At 46.0% G+C, this 16366-nt stretch overlaps 3 protein-coding genes across 5 annotated transcripts in view; 1 reads left to right on the forward strand and 2 right to left on the reverse strand.

Moving 5' to 3' along the window:
• The window catches only part of LOC118376523 (testis-expressed protein 10 homolog), a 28735-nt gene extending 22837 nt beyond the window's left edge, over positions 1-5898 (reverse strand). Inside the window, exons 1-10 of one of the 2 annotated variants that reach the window (XM_052514940.1) lie at positions 5731-5898; positions 5259-5463; positions 4999-5186; positions 2215-2541; positions 1911-2126; positions 1386-1632; positions 1179-1291; positions 577-833; positions 341-476; positions 40-209 (exon numbers count right to left, since the gene is read on the reverse strand). In XM_052514940.1, the coding sequence (XP_052370900.1) occupies positions 40-209; positions 341-476; positions 577-833; positions 1179-1291; positions 1386-1632; positions 1911-2126; positions 2215-2541; positions 4999-5186; positions 5259-5444 (1840 nt within the window). In that variant the 5' untranslated portion in view covers positions 5445-5463; positions 5731-5898. The remainder of the gene's footprint in view (positions 1-39; positions 210-340; positions 477-576; positions 834-1178; positions 1292-1385; positions 1633-1910; positions 2127-2214; positions 2542-4998; positions 5187-5258; positions 5464-5730) is intronic. The other variant, XM_052514939.1, reaches the window with a different exon arrangement.
• Positions 5899-6071: 173 nt separating this feature from the next.
• Positions 6072-12324, forward strand: LOC118376521 (uncharacterized). Of its 2 annotated transcripts, none has more exons than XM_035763236.2 (12): positions 6072-6209; positions 6454-6541; positions 7554-7584; positions 9047-9130; positions 9312-9451; positions 9560-9685; positions 9812-9857; positions 9960-10037; positions 10438-10808; positions 10890-10994; positions 11338-11452; positions 11566-12324. In XM_035763236.2, exons 2-12 carry the CDS (start codon positions 6455-6457, stop codon positions 11607-11609), a joined length of 1227 nt encoding a protein of 408 aa, XP_035619129.1. In that variant the 5' UTR covers positions 6072-6209; position 6454; the 3' UTR covers positions 11610-12324. The 2 variants fall into 2 exon arrangements, with proteins under 2 accessions (XP_035619129.1, XP_035619130.1); XM_035763237.2 differs by having other exon boundaries at positions 11341-11452.
• A 1094-nt stretch (positions 12325-13418) lies between these two features.
• Positions 13419-16359, reverse strand: LOC118376522 (RNA-binding protein 12B). Its single transcript, XM_035763238.2, has 2 exons — positions 16196-16359; positions 13419-15829 (listed from the first exon to the last, which is right to left on the reverse strand). Exon 2 carries the CDS (start codon positions 15796-15798, stop codon positions 14086-14088), a length of 1713 nt encoding a protein of 570 aa, XP_035619131.1. The 5' UTR covers positions 15799-15829; positions 16196-16359; the 3' UTR covers positions 13419-14085.
• Positions 16360-16366: the final 7 nt, after the last annotated feature.

The raw sequence follows: 16366 nt of genomic DNA on the forward strand, positions 1-16366 counted from the left end.
TTCACCGTAGAGCCTGCATACAGGTGTGTGTGTATTCACCGTAGAGCCTGCATGCATGCGTGTGTAGGGAGTTCAGCAGGGCCTTGTTCCCGCGGGAGGCAGCAGCCTGGATGGAGAGCAGGAGCCTGTCTGAGAGGGCAGGGTTACGGTGGCCCAGCTGGGACAACTGGAGCGGTAGAGCAGCCAGCCACCGAGACAACACTCTACTCCTGAAGGGGGAGACCGAAGAGGAAGAAAGACATTTAGGAGCAGAGTAGTCTACACTGCAGACTCGGTTATGCCTACATATATCTTTGGTTATTTGGTACAGTAAACACTAGAACGTGTGTGTGTGTGTTACCTGGCGATGTGTGTGTGGTTGTGTTCCTGTAGGTACAGTCTGCTATAGAAGGAAAGTAGCAGTGTTCTGGTCTGCAGATTCAGGTTCATCTGCTGGTACTGAACATACACCGCCTGTAACAGATCCTCCGTCACCGCTACACACACCACCGGTTAGGACGCCAGACATGTGAAAACCATTTAAGATGAACTCATAACTGCAACCTTGACAGCCCACACAAACCCACACAGTCTTACCCCTGCTGCGTTGTGTGATGACCATTCTCCAGACAGTCTCCAGGAGTGTATGTAGGTGTCTTTGGCTCAGCTTGGCCCCACTGGACAGAGTCTCTTGGACAAACCCTCTCAGAGGCATCAGCCACTCAGCATCGGGCTCCTGGGCTTGCCCCTCCCTCTGGCTGAGGGTAACCATGGAAACCATGACCTGGCAGAGCAGCACGTTCAGAGCCAAGGGTTCCACTGTCTGCCCTGGGATTGTAGTGGCCTGCTTACTCCTGAAACACCACACCCAAACACACACACTTTTAATTATGTCCCCCCAGTAATTTTGTGCTGATATTATATATCATAATTGGTAATAGCTCAAACTGTTCAATGGTTAGAGCAAATTTTTAGGAAGAAAACAGAAACCACGGTTTGTCCTAACCGCTAATAGCTGAAATTGAACCGTGGTTCTACGACTAAGCAGAGCATTCAGTTGACTACAGACCAGATGTTTTCCCCCCCAGAGTTTTCACGACCCCATTTTCAAATCAGGAGACACATATGGGGTAGCGACCCCTAGTTTGGGAAACGCTGGAGTACCTACACATACATCAAGGGCCCTAGCACCACCTCACCTCTTGGGGTCTGTCTTCCGCCTTTGTTTAGGGGTGTCCAGATTTCCATAGGGGAAGTTCTTCATGAAGTGCTGCTTAAAATCCCCCAGGTACTCACTGCGAAACCACACATCCTAAACACACAAACACCAGTGTTAATAGAACAAAGGTAACCACACATGTTACACTGAGAGAGAAGACCTGTGTGTGTGTGTGTGTGTGTGTTACCAGTGTATCCTGGTATTCTCTCTGTGGCGCCAGCTTGCGTAGCAGCTGTAGTATGGAGAGGACCTGGTACATCAGTGACATAGCGTCGGGGGTGAGGAGATGAGCACTGTCAGTCTTGCTCCGGTCGCTAGCACTAGCCTCTACCCAGACGTCTAGTAGAAGGGGCACCAGGGTGGAGGCAAAGCCCCGTACAGCCTCCCCTGTGCCCAGCCCCTCACTCACCCCAGCCCCAGGCTCAGTCTCCGGCCTACAAATACAGTGGAGGAAAGGGACAGATGATGAGCAGGACAGGAGAGTGAGTCAGCAGAGTGTGTGTGTGTATATGCTTGTTAATGAAGTGTGTGTGTGTGTGTGTGTGTGTGTGTGTGTGTGTGTGTGTGTGTGTGTGTGTGTGTGTGTGTGTGTGTGTGTGTGTGTGTGTGTGTGTGTGTGTGTGTGTGTGTGTGTGTGTGTGTGTGTGTGTGTGTGTGTGTGTGTGTGTGTGTATATGCTTTTTAATGAAGTGTGTGTCTGTGATGTGTGTACCTGAGTTTGAAGGTGGAATGCGGAGTGGGCATGGCTCCTGAATGTTCAAACACCTGAAATCCACCTTTTCTGTAGGTAAGCTCCTCCCAGTTGAGCTCCAAAGGTGCGTTCGCTCCTCCTTGTCCATTCAAAACACTGAACATGTCACCTGAGACACATGCAACCCCCTCCTCCGCTCGCCTCTCCTCAACTACCGCCTGAAGAAAACGCCCCAGTCTGGAAAACACAAACACAAAGGTCACGCCAGAAAAATACATGTACACACCAATAGGACACTGCTAACTCATTGCAAGTGTATGAATACCTGAGCAGCACTGTGAGTCTCCACTGCTGACCAGTCACGTTCCTGTTAGGGTTGACTGACAGGGCCCAGCTCCTCCCCTTCCCCTCCTGCCCCTTCCTTGCCCCGCCCCCGGTACTTCTATGTGAGATCAGCTCCAGGAAGTTGGTGAGCAGCAGGGCGGGACGAGCGGCCAGCAGGGCAGGATAGTGGTCCAGCAAAACGTCGAGGACTTTCAGGGCATCCTCCTGGATACCCGTCTCGATGTGGGTCATGGCACAGGAGAGGTGGGCAGAGAGGAGAGGGAAGAATGGAGACGTCCGCTCCGCTGGCACACTCTGGGCTATGAACCTGGGCAGGGCACGGAGAGGGTAGAGGTTAAAGGTTAGGGAGGTGCACTAGTAGAAGAATTGGTATTAAGGCATTTCTCCAAGGACTGTGCTGCTCTCAAGTGGTGTATGGTTTTGTGGGGGTTGGAGAGCAGACACTGTGGATACTGTGTTAACAAACCTCCAAATGAGCTTCAATGCCATACAACACTCCTTTCGTTGCCTCCAACGGCTTTTAAACGCTAGTAAAACTAAATGCATGCTCTTTAACCGATCGCTGCCCGCACCCACCCGCCCGACCAGCATCACTACTCTGGATGGTTCCGATTTAGAATATGTGGACAACTACAAATACCTAGGTGTCTGGTTAGACTGTAAACTCTCCTTCTAGACTCATATTAAGCATCTCCAATCCAAAGTTAAATCTAGAATTGGCTTCCTATTTCACAACAAAGCCTCCTTCACTCATGCTGCCAAACATACCCTTGTAAAACGGACTATCCTACCGATCCTCGACAATATAATTTACAAAATAGCCTCCAACACTCTACACAGCAAACTGGATGCAGTCTATCACAGTGCCATCCGTTTTGTCACCAAAGCCCCATATACCACCCACCACTGCGACCTGTATGCTCTCGTCGGCTGGCCCTCGCTTCATATTCGTCGCCAGACCCACTGGCTCCAGGTCATCTATAAGTCTTTGCTAGGTAAAGCTTTGCCTTATCTCAGCTCACTGGTCACCATAACAACACCCACCCGTAGCACGCGCTCCAGCAGGTATATTTCACTGGTCACCCCCAAAGCCAATTCCTCCATTGGCTGCCTTTCCTTCCAGTTCTCTGCTGCCAATGACTGGAACGTTCTGCAAAAATCACTGAAGCTGGAGACTCATATCTCCCTCTCTAACTTTGAGCAGCTCGCAGATCACTGTACCTGTACATAGCCCATCTGTAAATAGTCCACCCAACTACCCCATCTCCATACTGCTATTTATTTTGCTCCTTTGCATCCCAGTATCTCTACTTGCACACTCATATTCTGCACATCTATCATTCCAGTGTTTAATTGCTATATTGTAATTATTTCGCCACTATGGCCTATTTATTGCCTTTACCTCCTTACTCCATTTGCACACACTGTATATAGATTTTTATATTGTTATTGACTGTACTTTTGTTTATCCTATGTGTAACTCTGTGTTGTTTTTGTCACACTGCTTTATTTTGGCCAGGTCGCAGTTGTAAATGAGAACTTGTTCTCAACTGATCTACCTGGTTAAAACTTCTTATGGCTGCAGGGGCAATATTGAGTAGCTTGGATGAAAAGGTGACCAGTTATTTCTGACTTCTGTTGACTCCAACATGGCAGATATATGTATTTGTTCTCTACGCGCTGTTCCCAGATTATAGCATGGTTTGCTTTTTCCGTAAAGCTTTTTTGAAATCTGACACAGCGGTTACATTAAGGAGAAGTATATCTTTAATTCCATGCATAACACTTGTAAATTGTTGTGGCTCTCTGCAAATTCACCAGATGTTTTTGAAACTATTGAACATAACGCGCCCAATGTATACTGAGATTTTTTTATATAAATATGAACTTTACCGAACAAAACATACATGTATTGTGTAACATGAAATCCTATGAGTGTCATCTGATGAAGATCATCAAAGGTTAATGATTAATTTTATCTCTTTGTGCTTTTTGTGACTCCTCTCTTTGGCTGGAAAAATGGCTGTGTTTTTCTGTGGCTTGGCTCTGACCTAACATAATCGTTTGTGGTGCTTTCGCTGTAAAGCCTATTTGAAATCGGACACTTTGGTGGGGTTAACAACAAGATTACCTTTAAAATGGTATAAGATACATGTTGAGTTTGAGTTGAGTTTATTTTTTATTTTTACAGGGACAGTGCACATTAATCAACGTTTCAGTAAAAGTGCCGGTTTTAGCCAGCCGGCTAATTTTCAACCGCAGTCCCTGGGCAGGTTATTAAAAACAATTACAATATAGACAATAGCAACATAGAACAAGCAAGACATAGCAACATAGGACAAGCAAGACATAGCATACAGACAGAGCAACATAGAACAAAAAGCAGCAAGACAAAATTCATAAAAGCAACAAGTGTTTCCACACCTCACAAGCTAGACAACAGACAACATGGAAAGCGGCAACACACAGCTAGGGACCATGTTCACAAATCTGATTGACCTTTAGCCATGTCTTCAAGCATTTTGTGAAAGTGTGATATGAGGTGCAGTTATGTGTGTCTGATGGCAGTGCAGGTGTATGCTTGAGGAATTTTAATTATGAGATTTCTGTTTTGAATTTGGCACCCTGCACTTTCACTGGCTGTTATATCGATCCTGTTAACGGGATTGCAGCCCTAATAAGTTATTAAATAAAGGTGTTTTTTTTGTTTTTTTTAAAGACCTGAAGACAAATTCCCACTGTCATAACAAAATGCTTTTCTAACCTGAGCAGGCGTGTGGCAGACATCCGTACATTCGGGTCCTTGTCTGTGAAGACTGCAGCAGCCTCGCTGAGCAGACTGGAGAGGTGTTGGTCTAACTCTGAGGGGTGAAGGGTCAGCAGCTCCCTCAGTCCCACAAGAGCTCCCTGTTTCACTGTACCACTGTAGTGATGCAGCTGGGACAACAGGTCCTAGAGGAGGGGAGGCACACAGCATAAGGTACAGTAGAGGAGTGAGTGTGTTTGTGTGTCTGTGTTACCTACCTTGATGTTGAGCTTCCGGTGTGTGGTGGGTGCATTAGCATCTTTCTTCAACTGTTCAGTTAGGTTTATTCCCTTGGTGCGGAAGTTGATGTTGGTAGCGTTGTCAGCTTTAGGCTTGGTCTTCCCCACCTTCAGCTTGACCTTCTGGAAGTCATCCTGCCTCTTCTTCTTCTTGCACTTGGTCATCTCTGCAGGATAGGACTATCTGTGGAGGGGAACATCTTAAATTGCAACCAATTCTCCAATATAGTGCACTACTTCTGCTCTGACCAGAGCCAAACAGGGTTGATGAAGTGGTTCACTCTATGGGGAATATGATGCCATTTGACACAATAACGAAGTGTGTGCTAGTGATGGACCAGGAGGAGACCACAATCACAGTGGGCAGTGCATTTGCAAGCTATCGGCTCTTACAAAGAATCTATGAGCAGTAAACCCAGAATCATTGATTGCGTTTTGAAATAATACCCACGTGTGTTGACACTGTCAGAAATAATTGTGCATGCAGTAGCGTTCCCGCGCCGAATGTAGCTTTTGAAGACGGTCAATCAGCAAAATCAAGCTCGTGTTGTTTCTTCACAAACATGGGCCTTTCTCTTTGATACGACAACTAGCTAAGCTGTCTTCACATTTGCCTGCAACATTCGTTTGTTTTTTCCTGTTCTCAATTTCACGTCTACATATAGCAGTGTTTTATTGCAACTTGTGTAAAGGATACATTTAAATGAAAAATGTATGTCGTTATTATCTTTTAATGTTTTTTTATTAATTTGAACTCAAATTTCCGAGTTCGATTACACAGGCAAACGCATAGGCTCATAAAATCAGGTACGTCACGGGTCTTTCTATAAAGAGATACACAATTGCGCGTGCGTCAATTTGCTAGTCGTTCTTCTTGACACGCAAAAATCACCCCGCTCTGGTTTGCTTTAGTGAATCTTACTTTTTCAGGTAGAGTATTTCATGTCACTCATACCACACCGTATTTATTCTATAGTAACCCTGGAGGACGTTGTCCGGGTAGTGTTACTATATTGTGGCAACAGCTAGCTAATCACCATATATTGCACGGAGCGTGGCCAAGTGGTCTTGCCCACAAGGCCAGCTGCGTTGTTTCTTAGTCGACCTAAAAAAAGATGTGGCCCATATAGCTAGATATTAAACGTTGTCTTTATTTGTTTGTGATGACCCTCAGAATGCAGCAAGGCAACAATCCAAGGCCATCTTATGGCGCTCCACCACAGAAGAGGTTCAGGAACGCTAATGGAGGGGCTAACAACAGGGTAAGTTCAGTTTCCCATGGTAATCATGCCAATTGCCCCCAGTTATGCCGTTTCCCCCCGGTTAGGATGATATTTGTATTACTCGTCATTCACAACACAGATGAGGTTAATTAATCCATTCTGAATAGTGTCTATTATGATAAGTGGATTCCAAAACAGTGGTTTTGAGAGTACTGTGTATGTAGTCGTTGTATGGTCTTCTAACCGGTTTCATTCCTAAAGTTGTAGCAGTGGTGCTCTGCAGAGGAAGTGGTATGGACCCTTACCAGCCGCCCTTGGCTGGACAAAGACACTGGACACTGCTGGAGCAGCAGGGACTGATCAGTGCTTTCTGGTCTCCTGAGACTAAGTGTTTCTGTGGAGATGCAGCATGCTACATTGCCCCTCAATCAGGGCTTGAGTTACCCATTGACTACTAGATTCTAAAGAATATTGTGGGCAGCAGGAATTCCAGACAACCCTGTTACCAAGTGTAGAAGGGCTGCAACTAACGAGGGTAACAGGGCTGGGTGTTTTCTCTGGGCAATCTCATGCCCTCCATCGCTGTCTTTCTAGTAAGGGGGCAGTCAGCCCCCATAAGACTTATTTTCCTGCTGAGCTATTAGCACTAGGGCTCACTGGCAGCTTGGTTCTATGATGCCTTTGTGACAGATATATATTCTGATTGGAACACCTGACTAGAGTACTTGTACTTTCGTTTCAAGGTAAAGCGCATGTGTATGCATGTCACTGACCGGGTCATGGAGGAGAGGCTGAAATGACATTTCTCTCTCCAGAGACAGGAGTGGAGTAGGGTTCTCCAATGTGTTTCTGCTGTAGTCCACCTGAAGCTTTTGCTTAAACCAAACCAATGTTTCTATCCAGAACCCAATCTTAAGCTGCAACCCTCTAGGGGGTCCTGACCCACTGTTTGGGGAACGGTGCAGTGGGGTTTGCCCCTCTGCTGCCTCCTCCAGTCTCACTAATACCTGTCTGTCTCTCTCTCCTTCGGCCTGGTTATCCCAACTGACAGAGAAAGCAGCCTAACTTCTCTGCTGACATAGGTAAGTTCTGCCTCCACACAGCATCACTGCCTCTGATAGGAGGTTAGGAGCTGTGACTTAACATCCTCCTGCCTTTTTGCTGGTGGCTGATTGGGCAGGGGGCAAGTCCAAGCGTGGGCTCTGGGCTGCGTCTGAGATTCACTGCCTCTTAGAGGTTGCTGTAAATGCCAGTGAACTTAGTCACTGTCCACAGGTATAGGCTGTGTGGCTCACAAAAAAGGCTTTTCCCTAGTGTTCATTTCAATGACTTTTTGGGGGGTCTGTCTTTGATACAATGTGCACAAATCTTTTTAGATGCATTAAAAGTAGTTTTATTTCATAAAACACTTTGGTCCATGATTTAGAGTCTGAACAACTTTAGAAACCACAACGTGAAACCTGTCCTCTCAGAAGAATGTCTAACGAGGGAACTCATAGGTGTGCAGGTGCTTTGCAGTCATGTAGAGCTGTTGCCCCATATTGGTGCAAGTCAAATCAGTAAGGATCCTGTCTGGGTCAGATGTTGTGGGCCCAAATGACTGCCGTGCATCACCCAGTTGGGTGCTACACATTGGTGGTGGATGAGATGGGATACTCCATCCCAATGTAATTCAGGGCTATCAGCCCCCGGCACAAAGATGTGGCCTCATAGGCCTATGGTAGTTCAGATGGGCAATGGATGCTGACAGCAGGATTTTCTTTCGGGGCCTTTGTGGCCCTCAAAGAGTAGGAAGTGTTTCAACTCACTGTCTGCCAATGGGGCTGGGACCTGCTGTGCCCATGCAAGAGTTTCACTGCTTTGATTGGACACGGGTATGGAGGAGTAGCTGATGGGAGTGAGAGAATCCTATATCCCAGCTCTCACCTGTCTCGGTGGGCAGAAGAACTGCAGCCCCCATGGTTTTCAGCAGGCCTCCATGCCTCAGATGAGCTTCTCTTCTGTGTAGTGGTCAGTACTATAACCCTGGCACGAAACAGACCCTGATGTGCCTTCCAGGCAACCTTCTAATGGATCATGATCTTGTGAAGGTGGGGCTCGAATTCCACACAGCAACTCAAATGAAGTTATTTTTGGTTACCAGCAACTGCTCCAGCCAGAGCAGGAGATTCTAGTACTCCCAAACAATCTGTGTTTGTAGCAGAACCTAACTAGCGCACAAATGGTAAGGATTCTTACCAGACTTAGTCGATGATGCACGGCTGGAAACAGGACCTCAGAGGCTCAGAAGAGCAGGGGTTGTGTTTCTAACTGTTGTTCAGTAAATGAAGGACCTCTAAACTCCACTAAAAGTCATTTGACTGGGGGGTTGTGTAAGGAATGCACAGTGACCTTTTTAAAGCTGTACCTTTTTTGAAGTGTTTCACTTCCTGAAGTATGAGGCTCTTTGGCTATTGGTCTCACCTGTCCGTGGGTAGGATGGCGATCTCATTATGCAGTCTCTGCCATGTTTGTGCTTTTTGTTGACTTCTGTGCATTTCCCAGTGTTCACCACCAAGGCGGGAAATGTGCAGACCATCCCATCCTTGACCAAACAGTTGAAGGCCATCACTGGTGAGACTGTCATTGGTGAGTACCTACTCATTGCACCATAGCCCTATGCCCCAAATGGTTCAAGAGATTTAAGTCAAGTCACTCTTTCACTAATATAGGCTTATTGGGGCTCTGATTTGTTTTTCAAGTCTGATTGGTTGTTGAGATGTTTCATTGCCCATGATTGTTTGTTAGAGCTGTCACTCATGTTCTGCAGGTCTTCAGTATGTGTGGGAGTACCGCAGTCCCAGTAAGTCAGTCCCGCCGCATTACCAGTGTAAACTCTGCAAAGTGAGCCGTCTGCAGACTGACATGCTGGCTCACATCAAGGGCTGGAAGCACTCCTTTAGATACATGGTGAGGCCATGTGTGTCAATTAACTTTCACAGTAAAAGTCCCGGTTAAAGGCTGTTGGGTCTACAGGTCTGTGTTATGATGCTATATATGGTCTCATCTGTCCTCCAGAAGCAAAATCATTCTGCCAAGATTCCCTTTGAGGAAGATGCTGCCACAAAGGACCATGACGTGAGGAAGAAGGTGAAAAAAGCAGCAGCAGAGCTGGAGAAGGCAGAGGGCAGGGGACAGCTGAAGGTGAGAAGGGGGAGCAGAAAGTTATGGATGAGGAAAAGATAACACGGCGGACTACTGAGATGCGTCTGGGGGGAGACCTCTCTGGTGCTGTGCTGTAATTGACTTGATTCTGTACGGTGTTTTCAGGTGATTCTGAAGGAGCCCAGTGAGGTCCAAGCGTTTGCAGGACTGCGTATGTTTTTCTGTTTATTCTCAAATCTATGTCTGAATCTCATTGTGCTCAGTCTGTTTTTAAATGTACTATGGTTCCGGACATATCTCCCTGTCATCACAGGTTCAGCAATCCCCAACATGGGGCCACCAGGAGGGATGGGAGGGCCAGGAGGGATGGGAGCTAGAGGACCAAAACCAGGTGAGTGTGGGGGGGGAGAAGTGTAAGGTTGCCTCTGAAGTGATAATCTCCTGTGGGAAGATTCTGAGTGTAGACTGAGATAATCTGCAAGGACTGAATGGGATGCGTGAGATCCGAGCAGCATTAGTTCTGGTTTTGTTTTTCATCACTGGTCATTTGGCCTTAGTGGGTAAAGGCGGTGCTTAACCTGCTCGCTTCAAATGCTTCGCGGGGGGGCTTTAGTTGCGTTTGTTTGCAATTTCAAACAAGTATAAATCGCGCAGCTGTCCATATTATTTGAGATTTTACTTCTGGGCTAATAGAGATTGCAGAGGTGATAAAACTTTTGTGTGCTTGACTGGTCTATGTTGGGATGCAGTGTTGTGTAGTAGTCCAAATGCAGCCTTTTGTCTCCCTCTAGGTGGCAGGTTTGCAGAGCCTCTGTTCCCAGGGGAGTTCCCTCTCAAAGGTGGCCTCCTCAACTACCCCATGGGTGGTATGGGGGGCTACTCTGACCCCCTGTCTCGCTCCACTCCCTCTACGGCCTTCCAGAAAAGGGACATGAGCTTCCGAGGCTACCCTGACAATACGGGGGGGCTGGGGGGTTCAGCCGATGGCTTTGGGCTGGGAAGGGACGGAGGCTTTGGCCAGGAGGGGCTGTTGGGGGAGAGTCCGGGAAGCTGCTACCCTGATGAGTTCAGAGGGGGACAGATGGGAAGTGGATCAGGCCAAGGGTTGATGGGAGCTGTACCTGAAACCAGCAGCCTTCCGTCCACGCTACTCAAATACCTGGTGAGTGGAACTGTGTGTGAAGCTATGCTTTCTCATGTTATTTAAACATGCTGTGTGTGAAGGTCTGTTTCCTGTGTGTAGGACAATTTCCGGATCGAGAACGAGAGTGATGCTCAGATCGTGCTGAAGGTGACACAGAAGCTGACGGATGTCCTAATGGACTACAGACTTAGGAGTGTTTCCTCGGTATGCAGCACACACACACTGGTATTGCAGCTGACAGAGCAGTGTAACAAGCAGCTCTCAGGTGCTTCCAGGAACTGGTGACGTGAGGATAAATGTCACTTGATTCAGTCCTTTAACCCACCTACTGTCTGTTTAGTCAGTGATTTATTGCTGTTGATTATGGCAGTGCTCTAGAACCTTCTGTGTTCTGACAGCACACGTCCTTACTGTGGCTAAACCTGTTCCTTGTGTACTCCCATACAGTCGTAAGGTAGATGGTGTGATTCAGGAAACCAAATAATTCCTCAGTAGTTTGTCCCCTTTGATGTTCTCCTTGATTCAGTGTATGTGCGTTTGTCTACAGCAGGGTCCTAGTATGAAGAGCGGTTTGTCGCTGGGCTCCATGAGCTACTCTGATTCTCCCAGAATGTCTAGCGGTAGTGACCGCTTCTCAGGTGGCTTCTCTGGGAACCTCTCCGGTACGCACGGCCCCAGTTGACAAATGAAATACACACATTCATTCTTTTAATGGCTGTAGTTTGGTTCAGAAATCTACAGTACATCAGTCTCATCTATTATCTCCTCTCTGCAGGCCCTTCCAGATACTCTGATGGTCCATCCAGGTACTACAACTAACTGATCCATCCCCACGTGACACATCCACCTTCCTGGGGTAACCCATCCTCCGCCTCACCCCCAAGATATACCCCGAGTCCATGGGGTTTGCAGCTGTCTGTCTCTCCACTGAAGATGATTTTTATTTTATATAGCTATAATTTTCCTTCAAAGCAGAAACTGATACAATTGTGTACTTATTAGTGCTGACTTTGTTTTTACAACTTCTTTTGACATTAATAGGTTGGACCAAAGTTTGACTTTTAGATTTGTTAACCATTGTCTGTATTCATGTGAATTTGGCATATTTTACTGGGGTTTCTTGGATGAATCTTGTCTGTTTAGAAATTAAGTGTTTGATAGAAAACAAGTAATGATTAGGGAAACAGATGTTTGGTGGTAAAATGGGTTACTGATCTACTGACTGTTGTTTGAGTTGGGCTTGTCATCGCTGTTTTTCTCCACACCTGGCTTCACCTGCGACTAGCCACCCTGACAGCTGATGAAACCGTGGAGTATTTCTGTCTGTATTAAAGCCAAAATGGCTGGGCCTGAACGGAATCCCAGGATGTGTGGTGCATTTGGAAAGTATTCAGACCCTGACTCTTTCCACATTTTCTTACATTACAGCTGTATTTTAAAATGTATTAATCTACACACACACAACCCAATAAGTAAAAACAGGTTTTTAGAAATGTTTGCAAATGAATTAAACTGAAATATATTTGCATAAGTATTCAGACCCTTTACTCAGTACTTTGTTGAAGCACCATTGCCAGAAATTACAGCCTCAAGTTGTCTTCAGTAAGATGCTACAAGCTGTATTTGGAGAGTTCCTCTTCTCTTCAGATCCTTTCAAGCTCAATCAAATTGGATGGGGAGCATCACAGCATAGCTATTTTCAGTTATCTCCAGAGATGTTTGATTGGCAGGGTCACTCCAGGACATTTGAGACTTGTTCTGAAGCCACTCCTGGGCTGTGACGTTTGGCATTCAGGCCAGAGAGTTCAATCTTGATTCCAACAGACCAGAGAATCTTGTTCCTCATGGTCGGAGTCCTTTAGATGCATTTTAGCGAACTCCAAGCGGGCTGTCTTGTGCTTTCACTGAGTGGCTTCCTTCTGGCCTCTACCCTAAAGGCCTGATTGGTGGAGTGCTGCTAAGATGGTTGTCTGTCTGGAAGGTTTGACAGAAGAACTCTGTCAAAGTGACCATTGGGTTCTTGGTCACCTCCCTGACCAAGGCCCTTCTCCCCCGACTGCAGCCAGCTCTAGGAAGTCTTGGTGGTTCCAAACTTCTTGCTCTGACATGCACTGTCAACTGTGGGACAGACTGGTATGCCTTTCCAAATCATGTCTAATCAATTTAAATTGACCACAGGTGGACTCCAAACAAGTTGCAGAAACATCAAGGATGATCAATGGAAACAGGATGCACCAGACCTCAATTGAGTCTCATAGCAAAGGGTTTTCAAACATTTCTATAAAAAAAAAAAAAAAAGCTTTTCACTTTGTCCATATGGGTTGTGTAGATTGAGGGGCAAAATGTATTTTATCTATTTTAGAGTACTTTCCAAATGCACAGTATGGAGGATGTTGTTCCTTTGCTGTAAAACTGGAACTGCATCACCCAGGGGATTCCATGAGTTGTATTTTATCTGATCCAACAAAATAGGGAACTGAAAATAAACTCTCAGTGGTGTCATCTATGCTTCTCCAGCTGTGTGAGAAATGTTGCTGGCTCTCAAGATGACCTTAAATCTACCATACATGCAGTGAATTGACATACTAGCATAATTAAACTATTTAAGGAGTTTGAATCAAATTCAGGTAATTTTTGTAACATTTAATTAGTGACAAACATATTGGTTTCATAAAGTAATATTTGGAATGAAAATTCCAATAAAAGAAATACTGAATGTCAGAAGAGAACAGAAATGCTGTCCTGTTGCTGGTTTTCAAACATTGTCAGACTGTTGCAGTTTGAAATGCATTTAAATCAACCTGTAGGTGTAGAATGATTTGCCGCCATTGGTATTGAAAGGTCTTGAAATTAAAGTTGGAATCATTCAATAACAATGGATATTGACTCATATCCAGTTTAGACTTGTCCAAATGTAACTTGATGACTGGAGGGTATGGGGTTCACACTTCTCGAAGCCACTACGACTCAAGGATGCTCATTCCAGTGATGAGCCCATCCTAAAGTGCCATCTTTAGAGTTGTAGGGACAATCTCAGATGACACCCTATCCCCATAGAGTCCACTACTTCCAACCAGATCCCCATGTGGCTCTGGTCAACAGTTGTCCAGTACTTCTCAGTTGGTATAGCATGGTGCTTGCAATGCTACGGTTTGGGTTTCAATTCCTACGGGGGACCAGTAGGAAAAAAGTGTGCTGTCGCTTTGTTGTGCTCTCCTGGCTGATTAGACTGCAGTCCTCTATAAGAGCATCTGCTAAATAACAAATGTAAATATGAGAAGTAGGCCATCTTTCCTCATGCATTCCTTTTCAAGATGTCCTCCATCTGCTGGAAGCTGATACAGGTGAGCAGCACTCTGGTCCCCATATATGTCTTGCCATGTTGTTTCTGGGCCTGTGTGGCAAAATCCTCAGTTTTAAACTGAACCACAGCCTCACCGATGCCATTGCCATCTTGATCACGCAGAATGTAGATAAACTGTTCAGTCAGAGGAAGGTCGCAGAAAAAATATTTTATTTCCATTTTCGTCACATCTGACTGGAGGTTTCGTACGTAAACACATGTCTGTGCTGTGGGAAACGGTCTCACAATCTGATGTTTCTCCTCGCTTCGCTCTGACACTGCTAGTGTTGTCTTGGGGTTGCCATGGTGTCTCCCAGTTGACAACATGGCTTGCATCTTCTCCTTGGTGACAGATGAGACGTCTATGGCCTGGGAACCAACATGGCAGCCGTTGAGGTTCAAAGCATAAACGTAGTCTTCCGTTTGGTCGAATATTACAAACGCCGTATCTGTCCTCTCGCTATCCTTATACAGTAAGTGTAATATTTTGCTGTTGGTGATGTTCGGACAGCCAAACAATTCTTTTATCTCAGTCTTCGTTATTGTTTTGGATAGATTTTTGGCCATAATATAGTACTCCACGCTCGTTGAAAGGGACTCACAGGATCTGGGCCTCTTCGGTGACCGTGACAGCGATCTGTCTTCAGAGCGCCTCTTGGCCCAGGTCCTGTGTATTTCTCTGGCAGGCTCATACAAGCTTTGTCTTTGGGTTCTGTATGAGGGTCTTGCCCTTTCCTGGTGCTGCATTTCCTTTGATTCTAGTGAGGGTCCATCTCTCTGGATTGTATATGAGGGCATTTCTTGGGGCTTGTATGAGGTGCTCTCTCTCTGGGTTGTGGGCCTATACAAGGGGTTTTCCAAGGGGTCATATGAAGGGTTCTGACACTGCTGGATGGCATAGCTCCACATCTCTTCAGAGGCCCCACGGACCTCCACGCTGATGCAGCCCAGTTGCTGGTGGTTGAATCTTAGGGCATCACATGCGTCCTGGGCATGCCCAAACTTTACAAGGCAGCCCTGTCTCACACCCAGCTTCACATTAGCTATCACATCCTGGACCAACAGGCCTTTGAAGAAGTGGCAGATCTCCTGGCTGGTGACAGTCTTTGGCAGGCCAAAGAGCCTGACGTAGCCTGGTCTTGGCCTGTAAGCTTTATCTGGTCTCCTTAGCTCACTCCCAGGCACAGCTGTGTTATCAGCCCTGAGCACACAACCGACAGGTGGGCTATTGGCCCTGAGCATAGGACCAGATGCTACTGTCGCTTTGCTGTGCTCTCCTGGCTGATTAGATTGCAGTCCTTGGATAACAGCAACAAGGCCGAATAGTAGGGCTGTGGCAGGGTCGGGCAAGGGCAGCAATGGCTTCTTCTCAGGTAACAACTCTGGAATGAGCTTCTCACTCTGTAGTTTGGACTCCATTTTTCGTTGCAGTTCTGCGATGCTACTAATATGTAGGGTCACCGGAGACCCTCTAAGAAGAGTTCCAGAACGCCTTATTGCGTGCTGGCCATCTCTCTCTGTAGTGAACACAATAAACGCTTCACCAAGGTGTCCTCCTATAATATATACACCACCTTCTGGGATGTATAAATTGGTAAAGAATCTGCGTATGTCTTCAGTCCCGGCCTTAATATTCAGACCCTGCAATCGAAGTACTATGGTCATATTGAACTCCTTTTATCTGGCAACCAGAGATCTAGAAACAGATACAAACAAACACAAAAAAAACATGACCATGAAGCAGAAATCAAGTTATTTAATACATTTTAAGAACAGCAACAAAAGGATAAACATTTAAATGGGCACATTTTGTTAAAACTTATATTAAGAACATCCAAATTCCAGAATTTCCATAGAAATTAAACACGTTAAGTAACCAACAACACAACTGATGAACGCTGGCACGCGGTACATTATTATGATGAACACCTGGTTGGCTAGCTAGTTAGCCCGGAGGCACGGTGACTGTGAAATGAGACTAGCTAGCCTGCCCTATAAGACGAAACATTTAAGAATATTTCAGTTAAAAAGATAAAACAGCTCAACTCCTCAAATGACTTACCAGATGAAAACCATAACAACTCTGGCTCCTCTGTATTTTAACCTTTATATCGTAAGTTTGTGTGATGCTGATAGGTCAAAATATTGTCCCTTTATGAGCCCGACCACATTAACTGTGCACGAGCTGCCACATGCGCGCATTTTATAGAGAAGTAGGGAGGCGCGAGAAAAG

The sequence above is a fragment of the Oncorhynchus keta genome, unplaced genomic scaffold, assembly GCF_023373465.1.
Source record: "Oncorhynchus keta strain PuntledgeMale-10-30-2019 unplaced genomic scaffold, Oket_V2 Un_scaffold_20222_pilon_pilon, whole genome shotgun sequence".
Classification (NCBI taxonomy): domain Eukaryota; kingdom Metazoa; phylum Chordata; class Actinopteri; order Salmoniformes; family Salmonidae; genus Oncorhynchus; species Oncorhynchus keta.